A 15,038-nucleotide genomic window follows, 5' to 3' on the forward strand; every position below is an offset into this window, starting at 1 on the left:
AACATTAAAAGATTATTTTCGTTGCTGCACTAAATGAAATGTGTCTGTGTGAATTAATTTTTAGTATCATAGTTAATCTCTTCTATAAAGAAAATAGAGATGATTTTGTAAATGAAAATTTAAAACAAAATTGTTTTTTTTTTTTTTTTTTTTTTTTTTTCTGAAAGATGCAGTTTGATGGGAACAAATGGGAATGTGATCTTTTAGGTTATACTTTCTCTTATTTTTTAAAAATTAAAAGTAAAATTTATGTTAATTTGCTAAAAGGTAGTTTATGTAGCTTTAATAAGTTTACATAATATTTTTATTAATTTTGCTTCATCTTGAATTAAATGGTATATGCAGAATTACTTTGAATGAAATAATTTTGCTATATATCATGGTTCTTTGTTAGAAGTTTAAATATGGAATCTTAATCAAAAAAGTGCTGTGTATGAATATGGCATACAAAATTGATGTATGTCAATATTCCAGGCATTTAGTTTTGGTGTATTAGTAATGAAAATGTGTAGATTAAATTATACTGTAATCAACATCTGTAATTTGCTTTTATTTAATGTAAAATGCCAATATTTAAACTTATCTAATAAATTAAAGATGTGAAAAATATATAGTAGCATTTTAAGCAAAGGTGTATTTTTCATAGTAGCATCTTTCTACATGAAACAAAAAGATGCTTAATGTTATGTTTACTTATTTATTAAGAAATAATTAAATTTTCTAGGACTTGTTTTTGTTACTCTGTAATACTGATTTAAGAGCAGTCTGTGTAATGATGAAGATTAATATATATATATATATATATATATATATATATATATCACATTAAACATTTTTGAAAGTGGTTACAAAATTTATATTTATACTGATATGTTTGAAATGAAATGGGACAAGTGGAAAGCGATTTTAAATCTTTTTAATGTAAGATTATACTCATTATGTTTGAAATTAAAAAATAAATAAATTCTTTTCAATGTGAATTTTATAATTTGAGTATATGCTTTGTGAAGATTTCTTTATAATTAATTTTTAGAAGTGAATGGTACCTAAAAGCAAATTTATTATTTTAATTAGATGTAAAAAAGATTTAAAATAAACTAAACCTACTTTTATTTTTGTGCTTTTAAGGAAATTTATATTTTATTGGTTTTATATATATGTAAACTTGGTTATTTATTAATATACTCTGAAATTTGGACTTACAGATCCAACAAATGCCCATATTTCAGAGCATTCAAATATTTTTTTAGTCTGAAAAAAAAAAAAAGCTACATTGTTTACATACTCATAATCAACAAAATTAATACTTATCTGAGAAACCATGCCACATCAATGAAAATGGTGCATATTGGTATGGAAACAATTAGAATACATATTGGTATGTAAATTTGGTGCAATCAGACAATGGTCACACTCCCTGTAGTCCCTGCAATCCTGAACTAGCAGATTTTGATAACACTATCTTGTCAATTCCATTTAAAAACATTGGCTGATACAGTCATATGTACAAAAGCAGAAAGATGTTATTGATGTACAAAACAGCGATTTTTGCTCTTGACAGATTTCCAGAAAATTTTATCATTGGAATGAAAATTAGGTGGTTGTTTGGTGTTTCGTATAGCCCATCACATGGATTATTCAGGCATGCCATCTGACAGTGATGGCAACATTAGTCAGATCAAGGAAGCCACACTCTACAGATCTGCTCAGGAAGAACTAGACAGACAGCTTGTAGAAAAGGTCAAAGAATCATTCACCAAGCATATTCAGTGGTGACCTGATCCGCTTTACTGGTAGCTGCAAGCAACTCATGGGTATGAAAAACCATTGAGAGATTCACCCATAAAGCAAATCTGCTAAACCAGTACCTTTTGCATACGCTGGCTTTATGCTGGAACATTGTTGGTTCTGATGATGGCAGGTTAAAGCAACATAGAAAGGTATGTAATAACGGCATTGAGCCACTTTTCATTTTGGGATTGGATGACCATTGTATAAAAATTAGTATTACTGTAAAATAGTGGAAATATCCTAACCAGTGATACTGTTCCATCCTTTCTGTTGAGTGGCCTAGATATGCAGCACTATGGCATGGGAAAGTATATTCTGCAACAGCCAGATTGCCATAATAGTGCTTTGTGGCACATTAACGGCCTAGCAGCATGCAGATGAGCATATATGACCACATGTGCTCACATTCTTTCTGGTAGTCTTGGAGGGGTCATTTCTAGCTGGCCACATTTGGCAGTTGTGTTCCAGGCTTATACATTTTCCGAATCTATACGTAATCAAGCATGTGTAGGAGTAAATGAAACATGACCTACTGGAATTCCTTAATAAGTATGATTTAGAATATGCCATACAACAGACATGTGCTCCATCTGCCATAAGACATAATATAAGGTGTTTCTTGGACACTTACAGCCCAAGAGACAATATAAAGGTCTTTCTTGGACTTACAGTGTCTTTAGGAAAATTGTGTGTCTCCTAATTTTCATAAAAGAAGGGTTATTTATTTTTGTCTCAAGCTCATTTATTTATTTTTTGAATTGCACAAATATGACATTTTTGAAATATTTAGTTAGTGTATGAGGAATTTTCTCCTTCCTTATCCTGTGCTTTCATAGTGTTATTGGAAGCACATACAAGTAGCAGTGGGGATATCCTGAGTTCACATTCTGGCGAGAGCATTGCTGATTTATCATGTTCTGTGACTTGAAAAAATTCTAATGCCTCTACAACATAAGTCTCTCAAAATTTAAAGTTTAACTGACATTATTATATTAAAAATTATAGTAAAAGAATGTAGTTTTTTGCTTGGAAAATCTTGGTAGTTGATGCGATAACTGAATTAAATTGTTGTTTGTATGCAAAAGAAATCGCTGCATTTTGAAATGCGGCTATTATGTTAAAATATTAAACTAATTTTTAATCTTTTATGTATTCATATTTCAAATATTTTTTGCAGCATCCACCATTATTTCCCCGAGAATTAAAAAACTCAGTTCCACCTAGTGCAAGGTTAAACCCTCAGATGTGCCCTTGGAATCCAGATCTTATTGCTTACATCAACAACTTTGATTTGTGGGTTCACAATGTGGTCTCATCATGTGATGTTAGGCTCACTTTTGCAAGAAGAGGTTGGAGAAAGTTTTATTTTATTATTACTATTATTTTTTCTAATTTTCTTAACTGCTGGATGAACAAATTCTGTCTTTATCCCTTATTTTCAGTGTTAGGGTTTAAATATGTTATTATTAGTGAAAATGTTAGTATTTAAATGAAATGAATGTTATTATTTATATCAGTTAATGCTATTATTTAAATGTTAAAACTGCTTAGTGTATCTTTGAAGTTAAAGTTTTAACATATTGAGTAATACTGTAATTTCCAGTGTCTATTTCCTAATAATCATGTTTATTAATTTTGTAATGTTAAACAACTGTTGTTTATATTAATCACATAAATGGTGTATACTTTTCTTGCTGTTAGTTACATACATATACTTAATATTTAATTAATGTACGACAGCTGTTATTTTTAATGACAATGATTTGTCTTGTGTATTAACATAACAGTTTCCAAAAAGAAAAAAATATATATATTATGATTTTTAATGAAATAAGTTCAACTAGTGTATGGGCCCAGCTAGTAAGCATCTATGATTGAATGAATATGAATTTATTATTCAACTCTTCTATGGGCCCAGCTAGTAAGGATCTATAATTGAATCAATATGAATTTGTTATTCAACTAGTGTATGGGCCCAGCTAGTAAGTATCTATAATTGAATGAATGTGAATTTATTATCCAACTAGTGTATGAGCCCAGCTAGTAAGTATCTATAATTGAATGAATATGTATTTATTTCTTTTAAATAGCTCAGTTTGTTAATTAATAACAGAGTGAATGTGAAAAGAAATTAAATATCTTAGCCTTGCTGAACAAGAACCACTGCAGCATGGAAGATAAAATATTTGAATTCGGGTAACGGCAAAACATATCTTTTAAATCTCGGAATTTGTTGAGTAAATTCAAAAGACAAATATATTGCATTTTATTAGTTTCAATGTACTTCTGTAATATTACTGAATTTTCTGATTAAATTTGAACTTACGCTTTGCCAAGCAGCAAAAAGTTAATTAAATTCGCAGAAAATGTGAAATTATTATTATTATTATTATTATTATTTTTTTTTTTTTAAATTACAAATTTGGGCTTTGAGGTGCACATGTGCAGGTGGAAAACTATATATGTTCAAAATTTGGTGGCTGTAGTCACTGTTATTTCTCCATCATGTGATTAAAATCGAAAGATAAAATGATTTTGCCGAGTAGTAACACATTTTTTAAAAAATATTTTTGAATTTTTCTGATTAAATTTGAAACATAAATATTTTATGCTTCCCAGAGTAGCAACTTAAAGCTTTTAAATCACTGAGCTATGAATCAAAAGTGCATTTAATTCATGCAAAATATGAAATAAATAATAAAAACCAATTAAAAACTCAAAATTTGGGCTTTAAGGTGTATATATGTTCAGGTAGATGACTTCCATAAAGTGAGAAGGATACATACATGCAAATTCTTCATCATTTAATAGTAGAGATTTAAGCGCATTTAATTTTAATAATAATAATAATAATAAAATTTTTTTCTATGTTGGTTGAATTTTTTCGACAGTAGTTTGTCATGTTTTGGTATTTAAGAAGACTGCATTGTTTCATTTTTTATAAATATCTCAAAATTTTCTTTCCCTTAAGAAAGTAAGAAGTATGCAGAGTGTGTATATATATATATATATGAGTAAATTTTTGAAGAATGAGAATTTGATTAAAGTATGCATAAAAGTTAATATATAAAATTCTAAATTCTTCATTCGGTTTTGAAGAGCCTTTAATTTTGGTTTCAGGTAATACAGATATAGCTGATGATCCAGTAAGTGCTGGTATTCCATCCTATGTCACTCAAGAGGAGTTTAACAGATACACTGGATATTGGTGGCAGCCTGTGCCTGTTCCTGCAGGTTTGTAGAAAGTGATTCTTATTCTTACTTTATTTTATTAATTTAATCAAGTTTTTAATAAACATGATATGCATAAAATTATAGAATAATAATAATATTAATATTATTATTTTGTGACTTTTTCTATATATTACAATAAGAGTTATATATTACTGCTATAGTTATATATTACAATAATAGAATAGTATTGATAAGAATTAGGCAGAAATAGTTAGATCAAGCAGTATGATTTATTATTATTACAATTTAAATCTTTCCTATGTGTGGTTTATACCTAAATACACAGAAGTATTATTGAAAGACCTTAAAGATGATTTTATTTAGTTTCAGCATATTTTAATGTTAGAAAAATTATAGATGAAAAGTGGTTTATGAATATTAACTTACATAGAATTGCTAGACTGATCTCTTTAAATTAGTTATAAATGAAGTTTGTTTTAAAAAAATATGGAAAAAATTATTCGTAATTCATAACTTCATATAAAAAATAAATAAAGGGTATTTTTTTATTAGTGGTCTTATGCTGGTAATACTGGCATTTTATCAGTTATTAGTAGTTGCAATTTTATTTTGATATTTAAAAAAATGATTACGTTATTGAGTATTAGCATAAAGTGAACAACAAAATCATAAATGTAGGAGCTAAAATGTTATTTTTATGTTATAAAAATATGATAGACTATTTTGATTTTGAGCATCATGATAAAATGAACAACAAAATCATAAATGTTTTTTGTAGGTTTGAGCAGCCATTAGTATAGTCATTAAATAAAGTAGCAGTCATTGATTACATGGATGTAAATCCATGTAATCAATGACTGCTACTGTATTTTGATGATATAAAAGTGTTAAAATACAATGCTATGTAAGTTATTGTGTTTATTGAGCATTATTATAAAAGGAAATAACAAAATCACAAAATGAAATAAAATTTATTTTTTATTCTTAAGAATTTTTTATTTGGCACTCTTGCTATTGAGCATTAGTTCAAAAATATAAAACAAAATCTTTTCATCAATGGAATTACATTAATGAATATAAGCCTTCTTTTGGCTGTCGTGTATCTTCTGTTTTATTTTAACATTTAAAAAATTATTCTGATTACTAAGCAGTAACACAAACAAAATGAAATTTTCATTATTGTGTGATAGGTGGCAATGTGTATCGAATTATGTATGAAGAAGTTGATGAATGTGATGTAGAAATACTTCATCTGCCTTGCTTTGGAGATGAAAAAGAATTAGAAGTTTTCAGGTTTCCTCGAGCAGGTACTGTAATTTATAAATTTTACTTTTACTTTTTACCATTGTCTTTCTTATATGTTTTTCTCCATGAGTTAATCTTCTTTTTGAATGAATGTGTTTCTTTTAATGATAATAAATAAAAATGACATGTAATAATAAATATAATTTTAGTAATGAGTATAATTTTCTGACACGTTTTTTCTTTCTTTTGTGGCTTATGAGTTATTTCTGTACTTTTCCGTTTCGCTGGCGCAAATCTCGCCAAGCAGACTTTACTGGCGGCAACATACAGTATACACATAAAAAATGTTAACAAATGTTAGTTCTTAAGAATTTTTTATTTTGAACGCATAAACATTTTAATATACCGTAATTTCGGGTAGATAAGCTGCCCTGGTATATGCCTCACACAGGATAATTGACTGAAAAAAATAAAAGGTCATCCGATAAGCCACACCGCCGTATACGCTGCAGCCAAACATTCGGGAGCATGGCAATTAATATTCATTCATTCAGTAATTCCCTGCCATATTGGTGTAATCATCATTGATAACATTTACAACATAAATATAATCAGTAGAATATAAATAAATAAGGAAGAAATATCTTATCTTGAACTTGCCGAAAACGAACTCTGATGATTTCTAATATATTATTTTTACGTTTTCAGTAAACTCCGTTTATCAGCATAAATTACCACATTATGAAAAAGAATACGTAAATTAGATAAACAAACAGAATTTTCTACTACATAGAAACTACATTTATTTATACAAAACCTTCAAAATCCGACTCATCGATGTCTGATTTAAATAAATTTAACAAATGACCATCAAGGTAAGTTTCATCATTCTGTTCTAAATCACTTCTTTCAACGTCACTGTCTTCACTTTCAGTTTCTTTTTCAATGATTTCCGATTTAATGAAAGCTGATGCGATTGTATCAGCTCGGACTGATTGCATCATCAACAGAATTCGATTTAATGAAAGCTGATACGACATGCCTATCATAAGGCAGCCTAATCATACGAAGCTTTTCTGATTCGTCCGGAATTCGTGAAGGAATGGAGTCTGCTTTACATCCATTCCTCTCACTGCTTTCGCAGTTCGTGCTTGAAAGCTCTGTTGATAGTGAGATCTAGCGGCTGTAAAATTTTTGTAAGCTCACCTAGTATCACTGAGACATTGGTGCTAAGTTTTTTGCTTCAGATCCTACCCTATCCGCTAAATGGGATCGCATTGAATCCAGAACATTTAGTCCTCGGGGTTGGAAAAAAGCACCTTTCCTTTTCCGATAAATTTCTCTCAGCCAAAACAACATCACTTCTTCGCACATCCATCCTTTTTCATTGGCGCAAATAATAACTCCTTTTGGAAAGTTTCCTTTCGGAATTTTTTTTTTTTTTTTTTTTTTTTTTTTTTTTTTTTTAAATTATCAAAGGGTTTAACTTTTCTCCATTGGCGGCACAAACCAAAACACAAGTAAAAGAAGTCTTTTCATTCCTGTTTGTTAACACTGAAATAGTTTTTTCTCCTATCAAATGAACAGTTCTGCTCGGAGGACAGTCAAAAGTAATGGGCACTTCGTCCATATTAATTATTTGCCCTCTTTTCAAATTTTGTTCTTTTAATTTTCTTAGCTGTGTACTCCAAAAAAGCTATCTTTTTTTCAAGCCAGTCCACTAAAAGCTTTTGTTCAACTGTTGTTTTGGTCCGGATGAATAATTTCTTTTGCTTTATGAACCTGAAACACCAATTAGGTACTCCAACAAAATTTTTAATGCCCATTGAGCAATTACCTTCTTGAAGGCAAATTCTAACTGTTGGTACTGATAATCCACTTTCTCTCTGCTCTATTGTCCATTTCTCTAATTTGTCTTCCAAAACAGGCCAGGCTATGACAAAAGTTCGACGAGAACTTTTATTCTTAGGCATTTTCTCTAATTCGTCTTGTTCGGACTTCCACCGCCAAATGCATCGCTCGTCAACTTGAAATTCTTTAGCCGCAGCACGATTTCCAATTTTGATGGCTTTCTTTACTGCCGAAAGCTGAAAAGCAGCTGTATAACTTTTTCTTCGAGTAGGAGCCATAACAATATAATACAGTCAAAAGTCGTTAATTCGGACACCCATAATTCAGAATGATCTATAATCCGGACCTCAAAGCTAAAAACTTTCTGCGCATGCTCCGCGTTGACACATGCGCATAGGCGTTTACGCATGCGCGTAAGACCTCTTACGACTGTGCATTTGCGTGTGCGCAAGCGCAGAATACGATTTCACGTGCGCGTTTTATGTATAACGGACGGTGTAAGCTAAAATTATCTAATTATCTATTTCAGTTAATGTTGATGATTGCGTTGTTCCTTAATTTTCGAATTGGATCCGGCTTATTATTTTTTGCAGACTGTAAGAGCAATACTAAAAAAGTAAACTTGAACTTTCGATTATGTCAAATAGAATTTTTGATTCTGGAGCTCCCAAAGGATCGTACAAAACGAAAGTATGTTTCGATGTCCAACAAACAAAAAGTGAAATTGCTGCAAAAAATGGATAAAGACATGAAGAAGGTGACAGAGAGGCTAGTGAAAACGAAAAAATTTCGATTGACAAGTTAGTCGGTATTCTCGGCACAGCAATTAACGGGACTTGAACAGCGGAACTTAGTAACTGAACAAGAAATTATGTCTGTTTATAGAATTAAAGAGAAAGTATTATCACATAAAATGAAGCAACTTAAACAACTTACATTGAAAGAAATGTTTAATAAAGTAAACAAATAAATATTAAGCTTTTTTTTTTTTTTATATAAATTTTGATACCCTTTAGATCATAATTGTTCTTTATTTCTTAAATTACAGTTTCATATTTTTAATTTTAAAATTTCTGCATGCCATCTTACGAGATTTAAACTGATGATCTATAATCCGGAAAAATCGATAATCCGGAATCGCCGAAGTCCCGACGAGTCTGGATTAACGACTTTTGACTGTATTTTTAAAGCACAAATGATAAGGCAAACAAAATGCAAGCTACAAAGCAGTAAAAACGTGTATGAATGAACACAGCACTTGTCAAGTAAACGTAGCTGTTGCCAGTAAAACAAAAAGTCATAGGAAAACATGGGGAAAACCATGGAGTTTAGGAAGAAGTACATGCATTACAGTATCTTTACAGAGAGCGCCACCTACCTTAAGGGAGTTTGGACTCATTGCACTGCCTTAGCGCAATCTGGGGTTAGAATTATTGCAGCGAATTCTTATCGCCTTACTTCCGCGTTACTTACGATCTGAATTAGTGAAGTTTTAAGGACAGAAAAAAAATAAAATTCCCTCAGATACGCTGCTCCGGCAGATGTGCTGCCAACCTAAATTTTCAGCTTTTAAACACTTATAAGCCGCAGCTTATCTACCCGAAATTACAGTACTTTAAAATTTTTTAAAAAGCCAATAAATAAAGACAATAAATTTTTCAAAAGACATTAATTTAAGAATTTACTATGCTATTTACTATGTTATTAATAGGTTTTACTATTTACTAGGTTCAACATCCTTATTCTCCGGTTCATATCACGTAACCCCAAGTGATCTCATCTCACGTAAACTATGCTACAAAAATCTAATTATCCTAGTAATTATCTACATTAATTTCAAGTTATATCTTAATTTGGAATACAAGTTTAAATGAAAGAATTATTTCAATTCGTACGAATAGCTTACTCAGAAATTATGTAAAACCTCAGTGCTTTACTTCGCTAGTGCATTCTCGTTAGAATTGATGAATTTAAACCTTGACTTTGCCTTTTCTATATTTTCGCCTTCGGGGGTAGGGTGTGATTGCATTCTAATTGACTTAGTTACCGTGAAGGGCCAGGACCTTGGGGCATAAAATTGAACTATCTGGTAAAAATTCTATGTAATTGTAAGCCAGTATTGAAAGAAACAACCAATCTGATAAGAAATAGCTGTGACTTATTTTGAGAATGAGGCACAAAAGGTTACCAGCGAGGATATTCTGTTTGGCATCAGTTGTACCATTATTGGCGACTTCATCACCTTTGCTGGAAAAACGGAAAAGTACTGTTATTTCTTTATCTTTTAAGTAATTTTTTCTGCACTAAACACATATTTTAAAAATTGGATGCTTAAAAAATATGAAAGGGATACTTAATATATTGTTTCTTAAGTCACATTTTACTATATGCTACTATTGTATTACATTCTGCTGTGATTATCTTGTTTAATATATAGCAGCATTTGCATCAACTCATTTAATAAAATGTAATTAACATTGGAGAACTATGTTTGAAAAACGCACCTGAAACAAGTACTAAAAGAAAATAAATGTATAAAAAATTCAGTTTTTAAAAATAATGCTATAATTTTTAAATGCAGTCTAAGTACATTAATGCAACTCTTGTTTTAACAATCTGTTCTCATATAATAAATCATAAGGAAGTTTAGACCGATTTTTCATTTGCATAATATAGTTTTTCTGTTGATATAAAGAGAGTTTGAATGCCAATATTGCATCATAATGACCTCATTCACTACTTGAAAGAAGTAAAATGTGATTTTTCTTCTGGTGATAGGTATATCCTGAAAGAAGTAAGCACACAAATTTAGAAAAAAATATATCCAGCTAATTTCTGTGTAGTTTTCTTAATTCCCAAAATTCCTCTTACCTGGAAGAGAGAATGATTTTATAGAGTATTATTTTGATTATAATATTACACTTGTATTTATGTAAAAAGAATTTTATTTATCAATAAAATTTGACATTATTTATGTCAATTAAAAAGAAATTTTTTTTATTGTTTTTCTGATTTTTAAGTTTAATATAAGGAGAAATTTTTAAGTGAAAATTTTCTAGTTAACAAAATTTTAATAATTTGAAAATTTATTTAAACTATGGGTTAAAATTAAAAAGTGAATTCATTGTTTGGTTATTTCAAATTTTAATGAATAGCTTGTACCTATATCATTTTTTGTTTTCATTCAAGCTGCACTCTATAGAACAATCATTTGATATAATATCTTTTGTTTTTTCCCTATCCCTAAAAGGACTGCTATAAATTATTTGAGTATACTGTATTTATATGATTATTCTCTCTCTCTTTTTTTTTTTCTGATTTTAACTCTTGAAATTTTAGAGGCTAAAAATTATGCTATGTACCATTTTTCTGAGTGGAGTACTTAAATAAAGAATATGGGCATTTTAAAAAGTGCATACAAATAGATGCAAAAACCTTATTGCCTTCTGTATTTTTAAGACATTCTTAGTTTCAATAATATTGTTATGTAATTTTAGTAAAATTATATGTAAATTGTAGTATCTTTTGTATAGTGTAACATGAAAGGCCTCAAGAAACCAAAACTTTGCCAGAAAAGGGTACAGGGGCAAGCCTATTTAACATTCAGGTAAATGGCTATCTTGCCAAATTTGCTAAATAGCTCCAGGCTGGCAATGGTTTTATCGCCAAATTTGGTGAGAAATCATGAAACTTCGCATTAATTTGGCAATATTTTGGTCCTATACCTGTGTAACTGTATATGCCTTCTAGCAGTTTTGAGAAATCGAAGGTACTGGAAATTTTTTAGTCGATGGAGGAAATTACATAAAACTGGAGCTAGCATCATTTTAGAGTTGATTTCAGAATACTGAGAGATCACTGTGCGAATTTATGCATTTGAGGCTTTTTTACTGTCTTGTATTTAACGTTCTTAGCAGTTTGAAGTATATACTACTGATTGTGCTCTGTCATACTGAAAAGAGCTGTGCAAATACTTTTATGAAAAGTTCTAGAGCTGTAAAGTGTTTCGTTCTGGAAAATAAATCTTATTAAGCTGTCATTGGTTCCATGTGCATTCAGTTCATTATGAAACCATATATAGATAATAATATACATTTTACATGCATAGTGTCTTTTACTATCTGTGCATATTTTATTATTATAAATCAGAAATTTTAAATGATATTTTGCAAAAGCTGAAGGGAAAAACATGTAAGAGGAAGAAATATACTATTGCATTTTTAATACCTGTTTCAGGTGCATTTCTCTGAATACAATGGAACCTCAGTCTATCATTTTTCAATGAAACATGATGGTCAAGAAAAACAAAGATGCGGGAAAATAAAAAAGACGGGTAAATGTCACGTTGTAAATTAGTAATGTATAGTAATTAGATTTTGTTTTAATGACCCATGTCACTTCTTTGTGCGCAGAATTTTCTGTGGTTACTTTAAAATTAGAAAAAAATAAATAATAGAGAATTATAATTTCATATTGATTTTTTTTTTCCTTTTCACATATTCTATACAAGTTCAATTTGAAAGCTAACTTTGAAATGCCTAAAAATTAATGAAAAGTAAAATAATGTAAACTAACAGAAAGGAACTTAATGCTTGCTATAAAATAACATTTGGAAATAACACTAAAAATGTGGATGCAAAGCTGGGTGCCATTTTTAAAATGTACTTGTTGAATGCAATGTACAAATATAAATGCAGTGAATAATTTGAGGAATGATAGATGTGGGAATAAATAATGTTATTCATGTAGAATTTCATTTAAGGCAAGAATTGTTGAATGATATTTTAGGGAAAGCAGTCATTGTAAGAAATGATAGATCAAGGTTCTGCTGTATTTAAAAGTTAGGATTGCAATAATTTAGCATCATTACATTATTTTTATTATTTTATACCTGAAATGTAATATAATATGTAATAGAATGAAATTTTTATGTTTTAGTTTAATTACTAACTACTAAAATGTTTGTATTTTAGGAACAAATAATGCTAAGTCATCAGTCAAAATAGTGCAATTTACTGTTACCCCAACAAACCAGGTCTGAAATTATATTTAATTTGTATTGTATAGAATTTATATTCTTCAAATTTAAATAAGTTGAACATTTTGAGCAGTAGCGAAAATCAAAGCATAGAATTGGAAATAAATATTACCTTTTTTTTTAATATGCTTTTGATTAATATAATTTTAGTTGGCATATTGAAGAGTAATTGTAATTGCATATTTCAAAATATCCTTTTTGAAATAATTTCTTTATATTATAATTGTATGTAGATAGTTATGTTCTGTAAAAATTTGCCAATGATACTATCTCTTCTTATTTATATTTATAATAATATACTATCTCTTCTTATTTCTTCAAATGTATACTATCTCTTCTTAAGGCTTCTTATTTTTTAAAACCACAAAATGAATTTTGCTTTTGCCAAAAATCACTTAAAAAACTTCCTGAATTGGTTCGATTCCTTAAGGCTTTCCATATTCATAATAATCACTCTTCCTTTGTGAAGGATTCAAACTCTAACTTTTTTTCCCTCCCACCCTTCTGTAAACAAATTATTTCTGATTTCATTTTTCCTTTCTCAGATGACACTACTTGCTGTGTTTCCTTTTGTTATTTTTCTTTCTCCCATTATTTTAGAGGGCACTGTGGTTAAGCTACTAGTAAATTCTTGAAAATCCGTCAATCTTTGTGACACTTATCTTTGATTTAGTTGCAACTGAAAATGATAATTATATTGAAGCTGAAAATGCTTCTGCTAAAATAAAAACTACATTAAATGGTATTGATTTTTTTTTACAGCATTGTTGTTAACCAACTAGTAAATTTTTAAAAATTAATCAATCTTTGTTTCTGTTTGTGGTAATTGTCTTTCATTTAATTGCAACTGAAGAAGATGCTGTATTGAATTACTGAAAATACTTCTGCTAAAATAAAACTATATTGAATGGCATTGGATTTTTTACATTTAGCATTTTTTTTGGAATGAACAAACACAAGACAGGTTTTGATTTATTGAAATGTATTGACTCAATGTAAACTAAAGTTAATTTTTTGAAGCATCAAGGATATTTTCTGTTACATAAGGAGCAATATTTATGTATTTTAATATCTAAATAATAAACTTAAGTATTTCTTAGATAGAAGTTTTGTCAGAACTACATCCGAGTGAAAGTCTGCAAACCATTTGCCCTAATGCGGAATATCTTGTCCGAGCTGGGTGGACGCCGGATGGTAGGCAGTAAGTTATTTCAATAATTTGAAAAAAATTCTATTCTGTTATTATATTTCTTTAGGATGCTTTTATTGCATAATTTGTGCTAAATGCAAAATAATAAGAATTAAAAATTATTCTGATTTAAATGTATTTTGTAGAACACACTCTTCTAAATTAAAACATATGCTTTAACTGCTTATAAATGGTTTTTGAGGAAAACAAATTTTCAAGCAGAGCAAGGTAATAAGTATTAAGTTGGGTATGTAAGTATTTGAGTTCATTTGTGGTTAACTGCTTCACCCATAAAAAGTACTTTAAAAATGATTCTATGGCAATTACATTGTTATATATTGGATAGTGATCCATGGAATGAAGGAAATTATGTAAATTTATAACACTAAATTGTCAAACAAAAGGAACCAAGTTAATGAACAAACAAATTTATTTTGTTATTCCTACTTATCATGCATACCAGCATTAAGCTGCATTGATTTTGGTAATGACTAATGAATAATGGTGAGGGACTTCATTTTTCATTTGTAATTAGTTGTAAATTTATCACCAGGGATAACATTCAACTTACAGACCTATCTCCATGGCTGCAACTGTACATTTCATTTTTGCACAATTGTATCTAGTATGAGAAGCCTAATAAAGAATACCTTCGGGTACAAAATTCGTGACCATCTTCCCCTTCTCAGTAAATATATGTAATAAAATTTTAGATTAGCTCATTTGAAA

At 29.3% G+C, this 15,038-nt stretch overlaps 1 protein-coding gene across 4 annotated transcripts in view; it reads left to right on the forward strand.

The window, feature by feature from the left end:
• Positions 1–15,038, forward strand: part of LOC118191000 (dipeptidyl peptidase 9) — a 101,966-nt gene that overhangs the window by 46,285 nt on the left and 40,643 nt on the right. For all 4 annotated transcript variants that reach the window (XM_085821035.1, XM_085821027.1, XM_085821043.1 and 1 more), the window contains 5 exons: positions 2,969–3,140; positions 4,912–5,025; positions 6,177–6,293; positions 13,056–13,117; positions 14,221–14,321. In XM_085821035.1, coding sequence (XP_085677161.1) covers positions 2,969–3,140; positions 4,912–5,025; positions 6,177–6,293; positions 13,056–13,117; positions 14,221–14,321 — 566 coding nt within the window. The remainder of the gene's footprint in view (positions 1–2,968; positions 3,141–4,911; positions 5,026–6,176; positions 6,294–13,055; positions 13,118–14,220; positions 14,322–15,038) is intronic.

This window comes from Stegodyphus dumicola, chromosome 1 (assembly GCF_044657685.1).
Source record: "Stegodyphus dumicola isolate Sdum_Otavi_A_Nest chromosome 1, ASM4465768v1".
NCBI classification, from domain to species: Eukaryota; Metazoa; Arthropoda; class Arachnida; order Araneae; family Eresidae; genus Stegodyphus; species Stegodyphus dumicola.